At 33.8% G+C, this 25,516-nt stretch overlaps 1 protein-coding gene across 4 annotated transcripts in view; it reads left to right on the forward strand.

The window, feature by feature from the left end:
- The window catches only part of LOC124639995, a 190,284-nt gene that overhangs the window by 159,086 nt on the left and 5,682 nt on the right, over positions 1-25,516 (forward strand). For all 4 annotated transcript variants that reach the window (XM_047177545.1, XM_047177544.1, XM_047177548.1 and 1 more), the window contains one exon: positions 8,779-8,891. In XM_047177545.1, coding sequence (XP_047033501.1) covers positions 8,779-8,891 — 113 coding nt within the window. The remainder of the gene's footprint in view (positions 1-8,778; positions 8,892-25,516) is intronic.

Raw genomic sequence — 25,516 nt, forward strand, 5'->3', positions numbered from 1 at the left:
ACACAACAAAAAAATAATTAGCCAAATTGGTCCAGGCGTTGTTGAGCTATGCGCTTACCAACACATTTTGCGATTCATTTTTATATTATAGATAGACCTAAGATAAGTTCTTATTAAAAGTACCTAATGCGAGTTGCCCTGTTCCAAGGAGTTGGTCCTATAGAGAAGAGCCGACAAGAAACTCCATGGTCAATGTTTCTAAATACGCATTTTGTTAAGTTACAATACAGTTTATAGGTAAATAGAGGATCACAAAGGTAATTCCATATTATATTCTATCTTCATAATATTATATCTTCAGTGTTTAATTTTAATTCGATGACTTTATGAATAAAACCTCTGACTCACGAATTCCAGTAACAAGTCGACAAGCTCACCTACCGCGCGAAATCTCTGCGGTCTGTCAAACCCTCAACAATCTAAAATAAATACATGATTAAGATATCAACGACTTAGTAATTACTTAGTAATAACCGACACCTCACACTGGGTGTCCGGATCGCAATTTTATCGATACAAATAAAACAAAAAGAAACAATGATATCAAACCTACTGTCCGTAAAATTGGCGGATATACTTAGGTATAAGGTTTAAATATTTTATAATGAGCTACCCACCTCAACCGACACCTAAAACAAGGGAATTTTATAGGATACACTATAAAATTAAGTTGTTTTAAATGTTAACGATATCACTTCTAAGAATCAGCGCTTGATTCAGCGGTTAGTCTATCCCACAATATAATTAAGATATCAACTTCATACCTAATTCAGACCTGACATGGCGCTTAGTAGCTGACTTAATCTTCAATCAAAAATTAACCGTATACACCTTAAGATAAGGTCTTAATTACCATGTTTGAGAAAATGTCTTGACGAATTCACGTAGGATCGCAAATTTTGCCAGCGGACTTTTACCGATTGACTTTAAACCTTCCCCGTTATTGTGTAAGGTTCAATTTTGAATGTGTTAGGGTAGTATAAGGTGCATTATAGGCCGTAAGTGTTGCTTGTAGATCGACACCTATTTTACAAGGAAAATAAGTTGTTTTGAAACAAGTTTCTTCAAGATTCGTCACCCTTCGTAGAATCGTCGGGTGGTCTAAGTTTATCGGAAAGTATTTAGCGTCGAAAGATAACTTCATGGGAAACCATTCGGAACCGATTGGTTATTTAAATGACTTTATTTTACAAAATTGTAGGTATGTGTGACTAGATGTGTCATTAGTATGTGACTAGGATTTATTAAAAAATATGTTTTTAACCGACTTCCCAAAAAGGACAAGGTTATCAATCTGAAGTTTGTATTCTTTATTCCTCAATTTAATTTAGTACGTTTGAATTATAAGATTGCTTAATCTGGTATACTTACCATATTTTTTCATTATCCATGATAATTTAAGGAAGAAACCAAATACAAATCTTTCAAAACAACTCATCTCTCCAGATTAGTTGTTGTCAAATGTTGGTCTTGTAGTAATGTTGGTCTTACTACAAGACCAACATTTTTATTCACAACACCGCCTAACTTAATTGTACTACTCATATACAATAATAATCAGCAAATAAATAGATTAATTGCATACAAACAGTACGGCGTATATTGACAGGCCCGGATACCGGCCTGTACTGCTATCTATTAAGCCGAATCAATATTTGCATAGTTATTATACTGGGCTCTAAATTTACTGCATGAGTGCTTATTTATCGAATGTAGAGTACTTTAATATTTTATTTAGGTATTAAAATTGATACCATTTGAAAAGGCACTTTATTTTTTGCAAACGATGAGTTGCACTATTTAACTATAACGATAATCGAACCATTTTTAGTAATCAAATTGCCATTTGGACCAATTTCACGTTATCTTTGGTATATTATGTACATGACGTACTTAATAGTAATCTTTTAGTCATAAAATTCACCCCCAACTTATCTTTAACTTTAACTCTAAAACCAAAATGATCACAAAAGCGTATTCACTGAACTCATCCGCTATCCTTCTGAACCGTGCAGGAACGAATGCCTTAAACAAAGAACATAGAACACTAATTGTTCACAATGAGACAGCATTTGTTAAATATGCGCATAATATACTAAGAATACCCTTACACACTGCGGACTAAACAGTCGGCCGACAGTTGCCTCGATTAATGGCAAACATTTTTTAAAGAAACTCTTGAGCCGAGTCATCATTCTGATACCTACCGGCTAAATACCTAATCTTTGGAACGTCAAACTGTAGGCTGTCATGGAACATCATTGGCAGTCGATACGGGTAGTCAGAAGCCATTAAGTCTGACACCAGTCTAACCAAGGGTACTGGGTTGCCCGGGTAACTGGGTTGAGGGGGTCAGATAGGGCAGTCGCTCCTTGTAAAGCACTGGTACCCAGCAGATGACCTGATCTTTGTAACATGCGTGCTAACATTCATCTTCATACTGATTTATGAGCCCAAACAAACTATCGGCCGACTAAAAGTTTGCAGTGTGCGGCTACTCAGAGTGCCTACGTCTTTCTCCAAAAGGCCGTATGTAAATCCAGACAAGTTATTATTTAAATAATTTTTCTTCTTCTTTTTGTATTTTTTGTTAGTGTTCCCGTTTTGTTGTTTCGTTGTGTAGTTTGTTTTAAAGATATGTAGGAAGTAGTTGTATTGTGTAAGCAATTTGTTATGACTGTATAGAGATAGACTAAATAGTAGCCAAAGTGTTTTAATTTTTCGTCAAAAAGTCATTCACTTTCGTCTTAAAAATTCACGTCAAAAAACAAAACATCACACATTTCTCCTTGAATACTTAACACTTTTCATTAAAAAACTTGCTCCAGTATTTTCAACAAGTTCAGTTACCCTTACCAAAAAACTCCGAAATACCTTACCATTGCAAATCTTAAGGGGCGACCGATGATCATAATTTACGAAACTTCGGCCGACCCAAATTAATTAAAGGTTTTCATTCATTTTTTTCTCTCAAAGAAAGAGTCTTTTATTAATTAAAGAAGGGGCATTGACGAATCGGCTACCGTCGCTAGATAGACAACCAGATAAACAGACTCAGCTTACTGAATATAATTTTGGGAGTTTTGGGGTTCCGTGTTGGTTGAGTCAAATTTTTAGAACCATTTTTACTGTTTTTTAAATAACATTCATATTTTTGCGTATTAAGAAGTTATTTCTCGATTAGGTGTGAATGACACTGAAAAGTTATATACCAATAATTTGGCACAAAATAGATTTTAAATGGCAATCAAATCTTAGGAATTATATTTCTGTCACTTGCTCTTAGAAATCTATGTACGAATTTATTTGCTACACAGGATACCTACTGAGGCATGGCGTGAACTTAACTAAAATTTATAGAATAGATAACTAATCAATTCTATGCGTAGTTAATCAAAATACAGTAGGTATTTATCTGCGTCAAAGAATCTAGAATGTAACAAATTGCCGTGCGATATAAACGTAGAAAAAAAAACACCGATTGCATCTAACCAATGGTCAGAATATGCTAAGGTTCTGAACATAAGATGGGATCACGCTTACCAGATTTTTATTCCAAGATATTGTTTGTTAGATTCTGTGAGATATGCCCAATATATTGTCCCGGAGCCGATGACGGATTCCCGGTCTGATACTGCCACATTTTGACAAATGGACGACCCTTTTTCAGCCTTAATGCATTCTGGGGACATGCGCTTAGATTGTTATCAGTATTAAATAGGGCTGTCAAACCTTCGAAAATATCAAAGATACCAAAAAGACGAATGTAAAGGCCTACATATACATACCTACCTTTGTTGAATGGGTTCCGCTCAGTGGTACTAAAAATCTGGGTTTTTGTCTTTTGCTGGTAAATTGTAGTATTAACCTTTGAGTTTTTGGAAGGATTACCTTAACCTTATAATGACAACCCTAGTCGTAAAGTTTTTATGTATATGCCGCTGACTCCGGGACCTGTTCATCTTGGATCGCAATTGATCAGTATTATTTTAAGGATTTAGTTTTGTATTTTTTGCTTGTTCCGTATTTTTTCTAAAGTTCATAGCATGGACAACTTTTTGTCTTTAATATCTTTTGCAGGAAATAAAATAAACAAACACCCACTTCTGCATTGTGTAGGCGTTTGTTTCAACGTAGAAGGGAAAATTTCTCATAAAAAGTTAATTTAATTCATCCATATGAACACGAGTTATTTTCACAACACCCACATGTCAAATATTTTCGAAAAAAAAAAACAAACAAATCCATCATTTTTCTCAGCCCCCGCATTTAACAAACGTATTCAACGTAAAATCAATTAAGGGTAACAAAATGATAAACAGAATATGAGAGAAAAAACACAAAAAATAAATTATACATACGGGACCTAGGCGATATGATCTGTTCAATTAATACAAATAAATTATCGTGGTTTTCATCCCTTCCTCGTTAGTACAATGAATAATGGTTTGAAGCCTACTGGATTTTAGGTTCGATTTCAATTGCATTATGGGCAAAAAGAAATTATAGGCAGGGAATACCTTTAATTTCTGTAATTGTACATATTTTTAGCGCAATGTGGTTAACATTATTTTGGTACTGAAAAACAAAAGGAAATAATTTCTGCAAAATCTGGAACTATTTTGTTGTTTTACGTAACTAGTAAACTTTTCTGGTTTTTATAATAGGCCTTTATTAGGCAATTTATTATTGTCTCAACTACATAATATATGTATGCCTGGACATTTTACCGAATAACGTAGTTTACATATCAGTAATACATCTCCTTTTCGTACCTAATATGAATGCCGAAAAGTTAATCATGGGGTATGTGTTATTACAATTATAGAAAAACATTATTATTTCGACCCCTTCTGATCTTACTGATATAACACTATACATTTTACCTCACCCCTTTTAATAAACTCAAAACAACACTCCAATATTATTATTGTAGGTAATATTCATTTTTATTTCACTCTTTGATTTCTGAAAAGATTGAATTAATTTTATTGAGAGAATTATTTTAATAATGTCATTCCATTTATTTATATCTATTGAATGGTTCTTTTATGCCTCATTTACAATATAATAAATAGAGAATTTGTTTATTATACTTCGGCCGTTCAGAGAATGCGTTCCTGACACCTATCAGTTAGTCACGACTAGTGATGGGCACAACATAACACTGAGTTCGTTACCGTTCCTTCAAAATGAACCGCCGCATTATTTTAAGATTATTTTCGTTTTAAATTGGCGGAATCATTTGTTTTATATTTTAGTTATTTAAGTGGAAACCAAAAAAAGGTAATATTCATATAATAAAATTGTTTTATTTATTCTTTGTTACAAGTACATTGAATTGAATGTGCGAACAGAATATTAATCAGACTCCGATTTGCTTGAGGAGGTGGTGTCTTCATCATCATCTTCGCCTACATGTATAATTATATTATTATCAATAACAGAATCAATCCTGATATCTCGGTCTAACAAAAGCCGGGTAATCAAATAAAAACAGATCGAAAACACTTGAAAAACGTGGTCTATGCGCACGAAACGACAACGGACGACTGTTTTAGCGTCACAAAATGGCGGCCCATAACGCCATTTGGGGTTACCATTTTTAATCTAAGTATAAAAATGCGGTTTGGTCATAGTTTTATTTTTATATTTCATAAAAGTAAAAAGAAAATCAAAAGGTATTATTTTATATTATAACTGTATAAGAACAGATTACGATACTTGCCTGTTATTTTTAGCACAGCACTACAAAATATAAACCGCTGACATAACCTTGTAATAGCGCAGTATAGATTTAGAAAAATATTGTTTACCAAGTTATTTGACACTCAGTTTGGCACAAAATTATAACATTCATTGATTATTGATATAATAATGTTGTTTTAATGCTCCTCAATTGTTAAAACGGTAAACAACCAGCAAAAATATTTTTATCGTAACTGCAACGCCATTGCAAAGTTACGTCGTCAGTTCAATCGCGACGTGTCAGGAACGCATTCTCTGAATGGCCGAACTATAAATTTATTTTAAGAGAGCTGAAATTGAGAATGAATTTTAATATTTAAATCTAGCTTTTATAATTAAATTCTCTGGCATTTTTAGTGTTTATTAATGGTTCAGTATTAACGTAAAAGAGCTGAAATGTAGGTACTAAATAAAAGTATGTTTATTTGAAATTAATTTCCCAGAAACTTTTATTACGAAAATCTGTTTTATTGTTGGAGTTTTCGTCCGTGAAACATAATAGCCAATTCTGCTAACGTCCAACACAGTCACTCAACCTTCCACTACTCATTGTATTGAAAAATAAATCAGTGTGCTGCCTTCTAACAGAAAAATAACATTACCTGTAGCCGAAAGCGACTTAACGGAAAAACGTGAGCCTTTTCAACGTTTTTTCTTTGAGAGAAAAATAAAAGTCGAGTTAGAATTTGGAGAAGTGTGAAGGGTTTTGAGTACTCAATTCCTTTTGATGAAAACATCTTCATGCGTGTGTGGTTTCTTGAGGGTAAAGTAAAGAATCTTAATCGAGTGTCAACTCGCTGGATTAGGCGCGGTACTTGACATATTTTTGAAGATACTGGTTTTTTTTTGACATTGACATGGCAACAAGTATGTTTATTATATTTCTGTGTCATATTTTGCAGCGAGGGCACATCATATTGTATTTTTAGTTACAGTAACTTTGATAATAATTAATTTATTTTCTGATACAGTAGAGAGCAATGCCCTGCGGAATTCAAAATTTAAAACACGAAAACAATAACATAACAGGAAGGTGCAATTATAACACACATTGGGCCTACCAATTGTACCTTTAATAGAAAAAAACTTTTTGAAAAAAATATATCTATTGGTTGCGTGACGCTATATCACCGAAAATTAATACATAAGCCCGCCTCCCGGTTTCCCCTACACCTGGCTACCCTACTAACGCCTATGGTAATTATGTGAATTAAAATCATACCATATGCTGCCATATTTCTTTATTCATTTATCCGTCGTGTTTTTCAATTTTTGTTAGCATGTTTGGTAACGCCTACAGTGGTCTGGTGGGTGATATTTTTTAGGGTTCTGTAAAATAGCATAAGAATAAAACTCCAAGGTCATATAATTGCTTCTGAATATTAGAAGCAATTTTAAATACCTGTATCAAACTAAAGATGTCTGTGCTTTTACGAAAATCTTGTTAAAATTGGGATACCTAACTAAAACAATAATTTTATTTCATTTTGATGACGTTTCTAACTCAAAAAAACATGTTTATTAATTTGACAGATATTTAGAATTCAAACAAAGAATACTTTTAATTAATTCTGCTACTATTTTATAAGTCACTGCCACTAACACAATATGGCCGACATGCAAAGATCATATAAACGTAATTCATATCAAACCATAATTCTAACAGAATAGAGAATTAAAACCTAAAGTGCTTTTATATTATAATGCATAAGTAATGAAAATTTCGAGATAAGTTGAAAATTTAATTCCACTAATGTGGTTTACAGTTAACTGAGATGCATTTTAAGTAATAGATTAAAGCTGTTTGAATGAAATATTGTGGGTTTGTCATTTTAAAAGTAAACGTTGATATGATTGTCGTGTTAGTCTTTAGATTCATATTTTAATGAACCTTTTTAAATATAGTTTATTAAATATGTCAGAATTAGACTGTTTCTATTGTTGGGTATTTTGCACTTTTATTTCAGTAAAATTCAATTGATTAACATTTACTATTTCAAACAGTAACAACTGTCTTCTCTGCTGAAAAACAACAGTTTTATCTTTATAGCATTTTCATAAATATTTTATAGTAAGTAATTGCATATGAAAATATATTGACACTTACAAATAATACGATTAAAAATATCTATGACAATTGTGCAATATTTCTTTAATTTCTTTTCCCTATCCAACTAAAAGGACATAATTACTCAAACAATCCACAAATTCCTAGATATTTCAGTCAACTTCCATTACACTTGGCGAATGTAGAGACTTCACTTTTTTCCTCATAATACAAATTAACTACAAAGCTAGGCATCTTGGAACGTATCCAGCATCGATTGTGAAGCCACTTATATTCATTATCGATAAACTCTACTAAGTGATTGATATTTTATGAATAGATATCATAGTATATTATGTAATATTGATGAAAATGAATGTACTTTTTTACTTTACAAAGCTTAGTTGTTTGAAGTCAGGAATATAATTACTGACATGTTGCCAAATGGTATAGACATTTCATATGGTTATTGGTTGCTAGTAAAATGCAAATAGAAACTATTTTATGTGTTCACATTATGAAATTTTATGATCGATATTTGTAAGAAAAATTGCCAGACTAAACAGATAAAAAATACACTTGTTAAGTTAAGACAGAATTGAATTACTTATTAGCATTAAAGCTAGATTGTAATTTTTTATGATGTTACCGTATGAGGTCACATCATATAAACAAAAAAAAAATTGTTAAGTTACTAGTTTTTTTTTTTCAAAATAAAGACGGGATACAGCCTACTCTAAAGTAATATATGTACCTTGTTCTTTTTTAGCACTACCCTTTCGCCAACGGTTTCTCCCGTTTTCTTCTGATCTGCATCGGGCTAAAAAGTACCCTTTACATTTTTCTGATTTACAAGCTATATTACTACCAGAATCCGATGAGCCGTTTGTGAGTGAACATGTTACAAACAAACACACTCTTCAGCTTTATAATATTATATTAGTATATAGATATTCTAACATATAATCTCTTTTGTTTTCCAGAAGATAGACGCATACAACCACAGCGGGCCGTCGCTGCAGACGTCGGCGGTGATCGCGCTGTGCTCCATCGTGCTCATCGTTGGAGTTCTCATAGGTGCCATCCTTGTTTGGAAGTAAGTGTAATTTATAATAGTACATATTTATTAAATGAGTCCTTAACTTGCATTTTGTGCGGTTGGAAATGTAGCCCGCATGCCTGGATGTAGGCATTATATGGGGAAGCCCCAGTTTGGAGTAGTCCTTTGCCGAGCAGTAATCCTTTTTGAGACTGAGATGACTACAACGAAAAGATTTTAGGGAAAATTGAAGAAAAAATATGTATACTTTGCAGCAATGTACGTTCTTACAGTATATATTCTTTGTCCTAAAAATAGACAACTATTGACACCTTCCCACTTTTCAATACGTATTTTAATACCTAAAAACAACTACTCTCTCAATATCCCAAAGAATTCTTCAAAAATCAAAAGCACAGCCAAATCAGCTACCAAAATAACGCTCGTACAATAGACACGGGTTTAGTCGACGCGTGTCAACAATGGTTGACAGTTTAATCGCCTACAAAGCCGTCGTCACATACAGACATACACGGAAAGGCAATGGCTCGAGAAAGTTGATTAGAGGACCTGTCACCTTAAGATTAAGGCGGGTACTTGTTGTTAAAGCGGGCGTGGTAGCCGGATTTGGTGGAACTAATTTTCATAAACACTGGATCATTATATGAGTGATTGAATTGTCTGAACTTGGGGACCATTTTTGGAACTTACACTTACAGGCTATTTTGTTTCATGAGTTCCTAACAACTGACTAATCTAGTCTGCAGATTCATTTTCACGAATACACAGCTATATCATCGTCTATTGTATTTAGTCCCCTTAGCTATGATATCTTAAGTCTAAGCGTTATAAACTGCAGACAATAATAATGCTAACACGCCTTTAACAATGCTGTAGATAGTAGTAAAATTAGTATCCCAAACAGGAACCATTACCAGCTATACATACACAGCAAAAAGTCTCAAAAAGACCTAATTATTTCCTTCAATATTCTAATTAAAGCCCAATACAATAAAAACCCAATTCACACTTCCAAATTAAATTAAAATATCTTATATCCAAATAATTGACGGTGTCACAATATCCTTGTCAACGCTAGTGACGGGCGGTCGGATTTAGACACTAAGCCTACGCGCAAACTACAGACTAAATAGTCGGCCGAATGTTGCTCTAGTGGTTGAAAAGCAAAATCAAAATCAAAAATCGTTTATTCAAACGTTGCTGCAAAACAGCACTTTTTGAACACCAGAAATTTTCAAAAGATCCCCCAAAATGCGTTGACCACTTCCTATGTGTTTTTGGTGGGAAGAAGAAGTGGCGCAACAAATTCCCCAGCTAAAAATTGGTTGGAATTATTTATTTTTTTCAAAATTGTGGATTCAGTCATAGTTTTTAGTAACTCTGGTAGAGAACAAACACTTGATCGTTGTTACGTGTGTACTTCCATTCATCTTCATACTAATTTATGAACCCAAAACAACTATCGGCCGACTAAAAGTTTGTAGTTTGCGTTTAACGCTGTCAAGAAAGCAGTAAGTAGAGTTACGTTCTGTTAATTAGATGTTGAAGAGATTATAAGGGTCATTGGGTTTTGGTGAATGAATGATAGGGTGGTTTAAAGTATGATACGGTTTTGGAGTGACGAAGGCGTATAAAATGTAATTGAGTTATTTTATTTTTATTTTGCCAGCCAATGAGGAATGATAGTGTTCTGTTTTTTTTTATTGGAAAAATAAAATATTTATTTATATCATAGTAAGATCCTGAGCAGGAAATGTATATAAATAGTTATGTATAACTATATTTGTAAGTGGGAAAGGTGAGAAAAGCCATATCAATTTTGTGTAAGAAAATTAAGAACCCACTAGACACGTGGTGGGTAAAAAAGTGATAGGATTCAATCACTATTTCTCTAACAACCCTCGCATACAAAACCCACTCCGCCTTGAAATAAACATTTCAAATATCACAAATAAGAAACAATAATAAACGTCCCACTTTTGGTTACGGCTTAATTGTACACCTACGCCTATCTCTTTTTCTCCCGCAGCTGGTTAGACAGGGATAAGAGAACGCCTACGTAGAATGGAACACGCAATCTTGTCGAAGCAAAATCTATCAAATAATGACACCAACCGGGAAGTGAACCAGGAATAGATGTGTGTAGGTCAGAGCTTTAGCTAAAGAGAAAATATTGAAGCTATTTATGTATTTTTAAAAGCATTGAAAATTATACTACCTACGCTACATTTTATGGGATACAAAATCATATTTAAAATAATTTAAATCGATAAATAGCTAATAATAAAAAACCTTCTTTGCATTGTATACTTCACTAATCTTCACTTTCATATCACTTTAATTGTTAAAAACTTACACTTATAGTTTGACTTACTTTTTAACTGAATACCCAAAAAAGAAGAGTTTCAGAAGAGGTTCTCTTAAGAAAAGAAGGTGTCACTTGACTATACGGTAACAACTACCTCAAATCTCTGGTTTCTTAATTTAATAGTACCTACAAGTTTTTCTAACTGAGCAGTTTCACCTAAAAACTTCACACACTACCACTCCTCAAATATCTTTTTTACCACCAAAACAAAGTTCCCATCATCGTCTCAAATTACCTCACACAAAATGAAGCAATCGTAAACCGGAACGCATCACTATAACGCACACTGGCGTAAACAGAGTGGGCAGGAACGCAAATCTGTAATCAAGTCACCGCCTTCCGTAGTTTGAGTACCCGCAGACTACCAACTTTTAGTCCTTTAGTCGGCCGATAGTTTGTTCTTTCTCATACATCAGTATGAAGATGAATGAACGCACATTAGAAAGACAAGGTATGTAGCCGGTATCAGACCGATTGAAAAATTTATTGGTATCAAGATTTTGATTATAAAAAAATCTAGCTTTCGACCCCGGTTTCAACCGCGTCCTGAAATAATTGATTCCTGTACCCGGATAGTGGTAAAAACTCCTCCTATTTTTCTCCCGAGTGTAAGCTACCTCTCCTCTACTTTTCATTTCTAAACGGTTCGGTTATAAGTAGTACAACTAACACGACTTTCTTTTATACAATAATATGTAAAAGATTTTATTAACCGTCGGCCGACTGTTTAGTCTGTAGCTTGCGAGTGCGCAGTCGACCAGAACTCTGTCGGAACCATTCGGGATACTTCGTGACTACTCGGAGCTGCATGTGGTAAAATTGTGGGGTTCATATGTAGCACGATAGGTTATTCGTGTCTAGCGTTATTGTGGTACCTGAATCTTTTGCTGTAATTGGTACTTCGGTTTGAAGTGGATTTTGTTGCGATTACAGGCCTTTAGTCTTGAAGGAAAATCTCAAGAATCAGTTTTGAGTTTTAACGTAAAAAAGAGGAAAATATTTATCATCCGAATGCCAATTAAACTTCACCCAAAATGTTATTCATCAAATCCTCGTTAGTAAAACAATTAAGGATAAGGATATAAGAACATTAGAACATAATGTATCCAAACTAAATCTTGAAAAAAAAATCACATAAATAATTTTTTCATAGATGAAAAACCAAATCCACATCAAAAGACTTACTTTTTAAAATAATTCATCCAAATCAAAGACCTTAAAGTCAAGAGCACACCATACAATGAAATCAAAACCCAGAACCCACCACATATCTAACGCCTATCTATTCAAGACCAAACTCAGAACAATGTTGCCAGTGTTTATAGTTCATAAATCATGTGAAACGTCAATATTACATGGCTAAATCGGTAGCCCGCGGTTACAGCGCCCTCTATGTAATCTGTGCGAAGATAACGTTTGTTCTGTGAGTTAACACGAATTATATTGGGTTGGCACTTGGAGAACAAAATGAAGAGCGGAGATGTCATAACGCAAAATCTTCTAAGAAAATAGCGCGCCGAAATGCCGGTGTTTGGGAAACGTTACTCCACGTAGCTCCACCTTACACGCCTTCTATGGAACCCGCCTATAATTTTAAAATTAATCAAGACTGATTATTAACACATTCGTTTTGATTTGACAAGGCCGTAACCGTTCTTCTCCATAGGAAGCTACTTTTGGAATGGACAACTAGAATCAAACCTATTTATAATTTTTGACGTTCATAAGTGCTTGTGAAGGCCTAAATGAAATAAATGATTTGAATTTGTCTTTGACAAGGAAACCAAACGTCCCGTTAGTTTTACTGACTAATCACGCCTACCGTGCGTTGCTTAACCTACAGAAGGCGTCTGACCTACCTTCGTTATGGCATCTCCGCTATCTTTCCCTCCTCCGTGGGTTGGCACTTGATTTACTGCGGTCCCATTGATTCGGGATGTCCCTTGGATGTGGGTTAAGTTGATATGTTTGGGATAGTTGTGTCTTAAGGTTGTTTATTGGGTTATGTAGCTGAATAATGTATGTATTTGGTTCTCATTATCTACTATGTGCCTAGCCTTTTACTATGTCAGGGTGAATTTAGAGTCTAACAGGTTGCAACTGATTGTAAAATATTTCACATGGACTGTCTGACCTCCTCAAGCTTTTTAAAAAACAGAATCTTTGTAACAAAGATAATCCTAGTTCCATAATTTTCTACGAAGAATAGTTTTATATGAGAAAGTTAAGAAAGATCTACCTTTTCTAGTATAAGTTAAGAGAGTTGACTCTAAGAAATTATTTACTGCGGCGGTAGTTTAACTTATCGCTTTTTATCATATCCTGCGAGGTTTTTATATCAAGCTTTACTTCCAGTTTCATAGTTATAGCAGTCACCACAACAAATGTTTCGAATGTCTACTGAGTAAATACTTTTAAGTTTTCAAATAGTGTGTAATGTGACTGTCAACGTAACATGTGTTAGCTCAGCAATTAATAAAAATGCTTAACATAAATAACTAATGGCTCAAAAATTAATCACATCACCAAAACTAATTCAGTGATAACTTCTCTAGATACCTCAATGTCTTCAAACAATATAACAATTACTTTAAAAACAATGGCACATAAACTAACTCAGACCCCAAACAATGGATGTCAGACAGCAAACAGACGAATATTTTTTTTCTTCACACACAACCGCTCTACTCTGATGCGTGACTAATTATGCCAAAATTACACCAAGCATTTCCCGCGCGAACGCCATTGGCCAATTCAAAATTGGCCAGCCAATCAGCGTGGGGGGCGGGCCCACTCTTGCGCACGTTCTAGACACACTTATAGCTTTCGGCATATGAATATTCAAGCTGATTTGTAATTGAAATAAATACGATTGAGACATCAGTCTGTCTTTTTGCGAATTAATGCTGGGAAAGGTTTAATTGTGTATTAGTGAGCCGAGGGAATTTTAAATTAGATTGTCGGTTTTTAGCGAATAAAATGCTAAGTGAATTAAGGAAGCCGGTTTAATTTATTCCATTGTTTAACGATCCAGTTTTATCCATCTTAAAATATAATTGAATAAACTCTATTTTGTATGTCCATACATACCTCTTTATGGTGATGAGACAAACACATTCGTAATCTGTCAAAAGAACAATGTCTACCTAAGGAACTTGAACACTCAATTCCAAATTGCTATTAACTTCCCCATAAATAAGAAAACTAGGTTATCACACTACTACAGTTATCGATCTAAAAATCCTGACCTTTTCAGGTCATCAACCTAGGTCCTGAATCCCCCTAAAAAAAAAGAAACAATAGAAACTCGCCCCAAAAAAAAAACCTTTCTCTCGATCCTTTTCAACGACCCTAACTTTAAACACGAGCATAACAGTCCTTTAAAAATAAAATTGTGATCTTGAAAACCCCACAAACTTGTTAGGGGTCTCTCTAAGAACAATGCACTATTTACAAGGCTTTGTTTAGGGCCCCCACTTTTCACAAGAGCCGACCTGGTATAAAAGCTTAGCACTCTAGTAGCTCGCGAAACGTTTTTATTTTAAAAGTAAAATCGCTATTAGATTGCATTGTTTTAACTAGAAGTGTTGTTTTATTTATGCTGTTAATTAATTTTTAATTTTAATTAAATTGTTTGGTTTGTGTACCTTGTTATAAATGCTTTGTATTTACTATATGTGTGTGAATATGTGTAGTTTCTGAATTCGTTGGAAATTAATTTACCAGCAGCTGCAACGTTGCGTTTGGAAAAGTACCTTTTGACTCTTTGTCAATATGTTTTGTCTTTAAAGTTTTTTATTTGTCCTCAAAGTCAATCCCTAATTTAAAAAAAAATATAGTTCGAGTATCATTTCACGCATGACATCCCAAGCGGCCATTTTGTATGATACCAATCATACACTCATGTACACTCAAGCCCAGTCATGACAATATAAAGTTCCATATTCAAAACGCAGCAAAAAACAAAACAATTACAGAATATCCCACGAACCGTTTATCAAACTCAAGCGATATGTAAATCGAGTACCTAACGTCCAAAAAAGTTTACATACCTCCACCCTGACCCCAAATAGTAAGCAGAGCGTAACATTTTTTGTGTGCCGTACACGGTGCAATTTCTAAGCCACGCCCACCCAACAGCCAATTATTGGTTGTATCTTGATCAAAACCTTGTATAGTCAACGGCTTTATTAAGCCTATTGTCTTACTCATTATGGAGAATTGAACGTCGATTTCTAAGTGTAGCCTATTATCGGCCATCTGCATACAATCAGGTATTTGCATAATATCTCAATTCTGTTTTTGTGGCTTGCGCTGATTTGAATAGCTTGGGTGCATTTCACGCATCGTGGGTTGGACACACGGCGGTTAAGTTTGGCCAACTTATGTCAGAAATTTTAGTTTTAAATTGATTGATAATACGATAAGGTTATTCATAAAATGTTAGGAAAAATATGCAGTAATTTCGCGAGACAGTAAATTGAGGCTCGAATTTAGCGTGTAGTTCTACTCTTATATGCATGTGTACATGCAGTCAGTCAGAAAATAAGAAGAATCATAATTATTTATGAAATATGGTATAAATAGTTTAGAAAGTGAAACTTCTCATGGTCCATTTTGGTGTAAAAGAAATACCAAAAAAAAAATGATCAGATTCTTTTACTTTTTAAACCTATAATGTCAAGTGTAAATAAAATATAAATTAACCCCTCTGCTCGACAAGATTTTGACATATGACTATACCGTTGATTCGGCGGGATATTTTGAATCGCGACATGGAAGTCAAAAATTTGTACTAACTTTCAACACATGAATTCTAAGTCCGTAATGCCTGATTAGAAGTATTTTACCTATAACTTTAGAGCTCACTTATTTGACAACAACGTGCAAAGGTCAAATGGGGTCAGTTAATTCAGAAAAATATAATAATTACGGCGTTTTTAAGTCTATCGAAAAGTTAGGCATTTCAAATTTGGTGAAAACTTACCATTAAATAATCGCATCACTTTCTCAAACACAACACAAACGTCATATTTATAACATTTTCAACCCATTGCAATACATTTGGTGCACTTATTTATGTTCAATAACTAAAAAATCAGCACATAAAATACACAATAAAAATGAACAATATTTACAAGATCAAAGTCACAGACAAGTAGAGTTTGGAATAGAGTTTTATTTTTTTTTTCAATCATCGGTGTGCATTCGATACCTAAATCGGATATTTATTATAAATAATCGAATACCAATTTTATATATTCTTTTTAATAGCAACTTATTTCAATTTTATTTATTAATTTTAAATTATAGGTTCAATTTGTTTTTGTTGTTAAGAAAAAAGATATTTAAGTTTATGAAAGTTTTTAGCATTAAATTTTTATATGTATTATTTATTTTGGTGTTGCGTCATTCGTAATAATTTTTAACTTTAATTGAATTTTTATTACCTATTACGGAATTTTAATTTATTCTTATATTATTTCTGAACAATTCTAAGATTTTTGTTTCGGCGGAGGGTAAGCCTGCTCATAGAGGTATTTAGCCTACTTCAATCGATCTCAGTGGCGTGCACTAAGTGCACTTGGAGAGGCCTATGTCCAGCAGTGGACTGCGATAGGCTGATGATGATGATGATGATGATGAGGGTAAGCCTGGTGTTCTGAAATATAATGCAATTTGTAACTACCAAAGTAATGTACTTATTTGATGATGAGAAACAATAATAATAATTGATTGATTTTAAAGTCACCAAATATTTTTAACCGAATCCCAAAAAGGAGGTGGTTCTCAATTTGGATGTTTGTTTTTGGTCGAAAGGGTATATTCCCCATATTTGTTATTAGGTCCAGGATCTGATGATGGAAACCTTGAGAAATCGAGGGCAACTCTCGAAAATTGTAAGCATAGATAAGGTTATAACTTGACACTCAGATGTATGTCTGGGCCCCGATTCTCCTAAGTTAATAATGTCAAAATCTAATAGAAATCGAATCGCAATATGATCGTTATAGCAGTTTTAACCATATCGGGCATTCTGCTACTAATAAAAGACCAATCGTATTCGATTGACATTTGATTGGTGTGCGATTGGTCTGCTATTTTGATGATTTTGGTCTATACGGTAGTTTGCTGTACAATCATTATGCAATCGTAAATCATTTGCAGACAAAATGATTCATTATTGAATGACAGAAAAGGATAAAAACGTTTATTTCAAAGAAAAAATAGCGGAATGCCACATACGCTTCAATCGTAATCGAGTCGGGATTGGATCTCAGTCGAAGCGAGTCGAACGTCAATCGAAGGTCGCTTAAGTAAAATTAGGAGAATCGGGCCCCTGATAACACTATGAAACAGTAAAGGTTTGGAGCTGACCTGATGATGGAGACCAGAGAAGGTCGAGGGATCTCGACAACCGAACTTCTCTCGTCTCCATCTCCTTCACTGTTGCAGAGGCCTCGTAAATACGAATAATATAAGCACAAACACGAGAAAGTTTAAATATTCAGTTGTCGAGTTCCCTCGAACTTCACTGGTCTCCATCATCAGTTCAGCTCAAAACCTTCACTGTTGAATAGTGCTACCAGGCAAATACCTGAGTGATAAGATTTCAACCTATGTATTTCTGCAACTTTCGAAAGTCGCCTTCGATTTCTCAAGGTTCCATCATCAGATCCTGACCTGATGATAACGGGACCACCTCGGAAGTATACGCTATCAAACAAAAAAAGAATCATTAAAATCGATAAATAAATGGCTGAGTAATCGCGTAACAAACATACAAAAAAAAAACGGTCGAATTGAGAACCTCCCCTTTTTGGGAAGTCGGTTAAAAATAAGTCGGCGGCGGCCATCTTTCCATCTTGGACCAGCTTTCGATGAACAGCGAACTATTTGCCCTTTCAAACAATGAAATCGTCATAAAATTTTGCGATAACTACACCTAACTACGGCTCTCGTCAAATAGCTTTGCCGCTCAGTTAAAAAGTTGGAGTAACGAATCGCCATTAAGTTTGGCAGGTCTACAGGAATCCTGCACATAAAACACCCGAAGAAAAAAATAAGTCTTCATTTGCCGTCTTCAGAAACCCTAAAAACCGAAGATTTTTTTTATTCCGGCTACAACGTATTTTCTACCACTGATTTTCTAGCACTTTTTTCAAAATAAATTAAGTCATTTTACTTTTCCTTATTTATTTTCAGATTATGGTAAGTACCTATACAAAAGTGCAATTTAGTAATATTATAATATAAAATTATTAAATCGATTCTTTATTTTAACGAATCGGATCATTCGATGCAAAACTTCTATCACCGTCGCCATCTTGTCTATGCGTCTTCAAATTTAAAAAAACAACTAATGTAAACAAACATGGCGAGTTCGATCAGAATTCCCGGTAATTACGATTGGATTTTAAAAAGGTATATTTCTAACGGGATGCTAAATATGAAAGGTTTGAATACGTAAAAATAATTTAAATTTATTTAGTTATTTTATTTAGTACTCACAAATGTGGTTTGATTGGAAAGAAAATAAATATGAGCGTAAATAATTAGGAAAGTGTATGACTGATTCGCAGACCCCAATTGGGGTCTAAACCGAGCTTACGGTGACATTGATGTTCAGACCCCGATTGGGGTCCGCTACGGATTTGACGGTTAATTCCTCGTATAAGTAACCTCAACTTTCTGTCAATGTGTCACAAAGCAATGACACGCTATATTCAAAACAGTCGGTTTTCTACCACCATTGTATACGAACCTTAACTTTTAGGAGTCAATATTTTCTTTTGTTTACAACCTTTATTTTTATGGTAATCCAAAAATGATTAAGAAACATGTTTTATCTGTTTTGTGGTCGTAAAACAGGTGAACAACTGAATTTAGATCTAGATATGCAAGGTATTATAACATTTCACCTGCCATTTGGAGTTTGTGAATTTGTTTATTTGCTTTAAAGTTAATGTATCTTTGCAGTTATTTTTCATGTCGAATCAAAACTAATACTTTATACAATTCAATACAGGAAACTCAAAGTACCTAATTATTAATAAAAAATTCAAATTATTAGGTTATATTTTTAACCATCTCCTTTTAAATAAGACAAAGACTAAAAACCAACTGGTCTTTGGTCTAGCAAGGTCTTCAAAACCGCATATTTACACAAACTAGAGAAAACACTGCAAACCAAAACAAGAACTTTATGAAAATATCAAAAGCAATTTAGAATATTTTCTTAGCAAGTCCAACAGACGGACGAACTTCGATTTACCAATTTCCTCTTTGCAAACTTTCCCGACTTGACAAAATATATGCCGTAATAGTGTTCTTGGAAATCGCTATATTTTTGCTATAACATGATGGGCTGGTTAGCATGTTTGTTTTTTTTCAAGGGGTTACTGATAGAGAATTTCCGAAAAGATAAGGCCCTTAAAATAGGCGAAATAGGTCTCAGTATTACTATCGACAATAACGTGCATAGATTTAATATCAGTGTTACAGGAATTAAATAAAAATAAGAAGCTAGTAAAATCGGAGAAAAATATTTCATATTTTTTTTCTAAATTACAAACGAAAAAAAACGGTACCAAAATAAACTCGTATTGCTTTATGTTAAATCTACTTTTACAAGAATTACTAAAATTCTCGCACTAGATGCCAAAAGGCCTTTATTTCTGACTGTATATTCAACCAGTTCCCAAAATATCGAGCAGACTATTGGCTTTCAAAATATGTGGTTTGCCAATTCTCGGGACTGAATTTAAAAGGAAATCCCACATCGCGTTTACCATTGTCTCCATTTCGTGCGCCAAATCCTATTTTCAGTACCTTTCAAAGCGTAATACAGTGTGTGGAATTCTGTCGTGAAAATTCTCCTGAAAGCGACATCCAGCGCAAATATTCACCTTTGCTAATACATTTAACGAAGTTTCTTTGCTAACCGTAGAACAGGCGTTGGTACTTTAAACTGTACATTCGGCTAAGTGGCTACATAGTACGCTGTCAGTATCACGCAAGGAACTGGCTGTAACTTAATCTGCTTTTGTTTAAGCCACGCCATAGTTGAACGCTTACAACCCTCGGAAATTTTGACACCTCCTCATCACTTATTAGGTGTTCGATTTTGATGGCATATGGTTGTAATCTGATAGAGATTGCTACTGTCATAATTTTATATTTTGATGTGCAGGTTAAAAATAAAAATATTTTTTAAGCCAAGTGTTTTCCTCGTATTTGTAAACAGAAATAATTTCACCCCCGTAAAGGCTAGTGATATAAACGCAGCATTAATCTTCCTGATTACTCAAGCAGTTTATTAAAGCAGTTGGCAATAAAAACTGTATATTTACGAGCTACTAAGTCCATTAGTGTGGCTGGAAAAGCTCTACATACAATTCCTTAACGACTGCATTAATTTATTATTCTGAAATTCAACCTCTATTCACATAATGTTTTGAATTCATTTCGATGTTTATTTTTGTACTCATTCACATTTTCTCTTTCGAATTGCAGCTTTTAAAATACCACATAAATTATGTCAATAAAATTTTCAGCATACCATCTTTACAAGACAATAAAAAAAATCCAATTTGATTAGTCTAAAAAAGACAGTGGGAATTCCTATCACTTGCTATGTTACACGTAATAATGTCTTAGTAAAGGCGGTCTCACACTTCCCAGGCGCCAACTAAAGCGTGTTCAGTGAGCTGTTATCAACGGATGTTGGTCTAATTGGACCCCCATCAATGTCGGGTACCTGATGGGATTTTATGGTGTAAGAGATAAGATTTTGTTAACATGTAATACTAGTAGATATTATTGGATCTACAAGCAGGTAACTATAAAAATTAAATTAAATCCCAAAATATATAACTTAACCTTTATTTTTATAATCTATTTCTACAATGTACACACTATACATATATACAAACTTAAACTACTTATCTTTAAACAAAACTAAAAATAAAATACTATATACAAAATATATATAAACATAAAATATAAAAGAGCATCGATCAGGCGTCGAAGTATTCCTCCGCATCACTGTCCTCCGGAAACGTGCCCAGAAGACTGGCTGCATATATGATTCCAATTTTATTATGTTTTCACAACTGGTCCAGCCGTTTTTACAATATTAATCTGAATGAAATAGCAAACCTTTTTAATGTGGTACTTTCTCAGCTTTCCCTACATTGTAAATTGATACAATAAAATTGCCTTCTTTTTAATACAATGCAAGTTTTAATGAAAGTTTATTACCAACCTCATAAAAGCAATCATGTAACAAAATAATCATTCTGTGACATTATAAAATATACTTATTTACATCAAAATATACAAGGAAAACCTTCATTTATTTTCTTAAATACAAAAGACTTTATTCATCTATGTTATCATTAAATTCTCAATACGCGGCACGAAAGTCTAATTTCACAAATAAGGCTAGTACTTACCAATTCAGGTTACTACGCTTAGTATTAAGGTAGAAAGATACTTGCAACTTACTCCTTTGTGTGGTTACTTTGACGTAAATCTAATTACATTAACGTGCACTGCATGTAGGTAACTGTGTAGTGTTGCCGCACCTTTATGTAGAGTATCTAATACGAGACTGGGTAGCTACTTGAAATGAGTTAAGATGAATTAAAAAGGTTTTGTAAATGTGTAAAATACGGAAAGATTGTTGAAAGTAAGCTGATATGTAAAAAAATGCTTCAAAGTAATTCTGGTTTTTCAAAAATTGGGTCTATAAAATGCTGGTCTTATACAATTGAAAATTATCCTAAAAAAACTTTTTACGATTAATTTACAATTAAGAAACATCAGTTACAAATATTACTGACAATTTAATTTACATCACAAAAACAAAGAGAAATACATAATTACAATTTCAAAATGCCCAACTCTATTCTACATACACAAAAAAAAAAAAATAGCGTGACAGGCCACGTCATTTCACGCGTCAAGCGTCACGGCTCACACCTGTCACGGAATGCACATGTCTCTTAGACTGGACTCAAACGTCTATCAACCTCATAACACGTCGTTTACACTTAGTGACGTGCCAGTAAACGGATCGAGTAATACGACACCTGCGGTTATCGACAAAACGCTAAGTCTACATCGATTTAGCAGTAGTGTCGGCTGTTGGGCAAGAGGTGGGTATGATGTGACAAATTCTTGTGGTTTTGAAAATTTTGGTGTTAGATGTTGGTTTGGAGTAGTAAAATAATTGGTGTAGGAGTGTCATTTTACTGGCCTTAATTTAAGGTGAGTTCATCTCCATGTACCGTAGATATTATTTGGCGCTCGGATATTTTTTTCTTATCCTCTACAATCCTCGAGGCCACCAGTCGCTACGGCAGGCATGCAGATCGTCAAAGAATCTCTTGAGGCATAATTAAGAAGAAATAAGAATTTCAAATCCCAAGAAATGTACCCATGTTCAATTTAGTCACATGAAACAAAGAAACTGTTGTCTGTTTAAGCAAGGATTAGTTTTACTTTTATCAGACTTTGTCTCACGAAGAATTCAATGTTGGTGAAAAAGCCTTAACACAGAAGGGTAATAAAAAAGCCGAGAGTGATAAAAACGTATTCGTCAAAAGGTGCCCTAAAACTGTAGATATTAAAACCTGAAATTTTTCACCTTCACCAAATATTAGACTTAACCGACTAAACACACGACTTTACTCCAGCCAGAGTTTAATATTGGCGACCTAAACACTTCAAATATTTAGTATATACAAATGGCTTAAAACCTTCATTTTGCTATATTAAAAAAGGGCGAAGTTTAATATTGCAAATGGCCAAATTCAACTTCACTTTTTTAACATTAAGAGTACACACTGCAAACTTTTAGTCGACCGATAGTTTGTTTGGGCTCAGTATGGAGATGGATGGTAGTACGCACATTACAAAGACATACATAGGTATTTGGCCGGAACTACTTAGCTGGTATCAGACCGACTGAAAACATTGATTGGAATCAAGAATCCTTCCCAGTGTGAGATTTCCAGGCCTATGCCCAGCAGTAGGTACGATAAAAAGGGTGATGATGATGATTTTCTTTTTTTTTTAAATTGCCTACCATCTCGTCTGCGAGTCTGCAGTGTTCGGGTACTCAGTAGATTTTTAGGTAAGTCGTAAATATTATTAAATATTGATATGCCTATTTCTACGAAACGTTCCAGTCCTTTGGGATATAAATTGTCTCCGTATGTCCCAGCTACACATTTAGGCGAGTAGAGTACAATTTGTGAATAATTTATTTAGTTTTTCTGAACATTAATTTTTGTCTCGTTTGAATGTTTCTTGAAGTGGAATTATTTAAATGTTTTTCTCCAATTTTACATAGAATATGGTATTACCGTAAAGTGTGTATCAAGTGAGTTAGTACTCAGTGAAAGAATATGAAGTAATTCCTTTCAATTGTGATCGAAATATTTTTTACATGAATGCCAACTTCTAATTAGATAAGTTTGAAGTAAACATATCGATAAGTATATAATTATATAATGGAGATACTTTCAAATTGATTGTGTAAGTAAAGTAGCAGTTACAAAATATCTTCTAGTATCGCCATTAAGCCATTTCCTCTAACATACATTTCAAAACTTGAAAAACAGCCCAAACTTCCTACAAAAACTTATAAATATTTATAAATTAACTATCTTATTTATTACAACAAACCAGAAAAAGGGCAAAAACAAACATTCCTAATCGATTGAAATCAGAATCGAATAACCTAATCGATACCCATAAATTGGTCTAATCTTAAAGAATTAAACAATCGATTAAAACAGAGTATATTAATTACGACCTTTTTACCCATATCGATGAAATCGCGACACGGAATCAAATTATTTGTATTTACTGGATAACTGTCGGTCGGTATTAACTTGATTTATGTTATTGACTTTATCGATAGTCGACAGAAAGTTTCGCTTCCCTTCTCTAGTTTAGATAAGCCATATGTCAATGTAAAAGTTCAATGGATTAGGCACTTTATCTAGATGATTATAGAGATTAGTTTGGATTAATGTTTTAAGGAAGCTAGAATAGAATTATCTTTAAAAAAATGAGATAACAGATAAAGTATGCGACGTGGATAAGGTTGGGTGTAAGCTATAGTACGCTTGGTTAAAATTGGACGTGAACTCCTTTGGTATACATATTTCAAGCAGTATTGTTATTTGAAAATTTCCAATTACGCAATCAAATGAATTTTCTTTCTTAATTTTTTATTTCTAGGTAAGTATTCTTTGTTTCTTGATTATTGTAGAACACTGTCTACTGAATTTAGAGGATATAATTTCTTATACATTCGAAAACATTTGCAAGTGTTTTTGGTACAATACAATGCATGATTAAAACTAAACTAATTATTATTAACACTATGGCCATCATTATCATCATCAGCAACATAGCTTTACCAAACAACAAAATATTTAAGCATATCAACAACTCCACTTTAAAACTAAAACAAGCCACCACACAATACAAATGAAAACATACAAACAAATTGTCACAGGCCACTTCTCAACATCCCGACTACACTACCCGGGTCGTTTTCAGTGGGTGGTCGACACGACTTGTCGAGTCTTTGTAGCACCGACAGTCCGACATGTCGCATGCAAGCAACGACATTTGTAGTCGAAAAAAAACTTTATAAGGATTACGTACAGTTTATTGTTTTGGATTTTCATTTTATGAGCTTTTGGGTTGTATTTAAGGTAAATGGTTGTAAAGGATTAGAATGGTTATAGAGATCTTGGGCGTAGCTTGTGTAAATTGCCGCCAATATTTCAAAGTCAAAGTCAAAGTGCAAGGGTGCAGTGCCATATAGTGCATATCGGTGGAATTTCACCTTTAGAATATGAACACTCAATCTTCTACAAATACAAATATAAAGATCCTTGGATTTCTTCGAGTATAAGTTCAATAATATAATCGTATCAAACACAATAATAATCCGCAATATTAAAAACAACAATTAAAATTACACAAAAAAAAATCGAAAGCATTATTAAATTATCTTCTTACCTTAAAATCACAAAGCAAATATCATCATTCACCTTCAAAAAAACTTAACCGAAAAAAAATAACGCATATGCTATATTTTCGTACAAACGTCTCAATCAAGTGGACCGTACTTTATACCAATCATAACTACCCTACGATTAGTCTTTGGTATAATAAAATGATCCGTAGGTACTTAAAAACCGCTACCTGAAATTAGAGATCCGTAATAAAAGGCTTTGGGGAAGAGGCAGGATTTGGTTTGAAT

The sequence above is a fragment of the Helicoverpa zea genome, chromosome 20 (genome assembly GCF_022581195.2).
Source record: "Helicoverpa zea isolate HzStark_Cry1AcR chromosome 20, ilHelZeax1.1, whole genome shotgun sequence".
NCBI classification, from domain to species: Eukaryota; Metazoa; Arthropoda; class Insecta; order Lepidoptera; family Noctuidae; genus Helicoverpa; species Helicoverpa zea.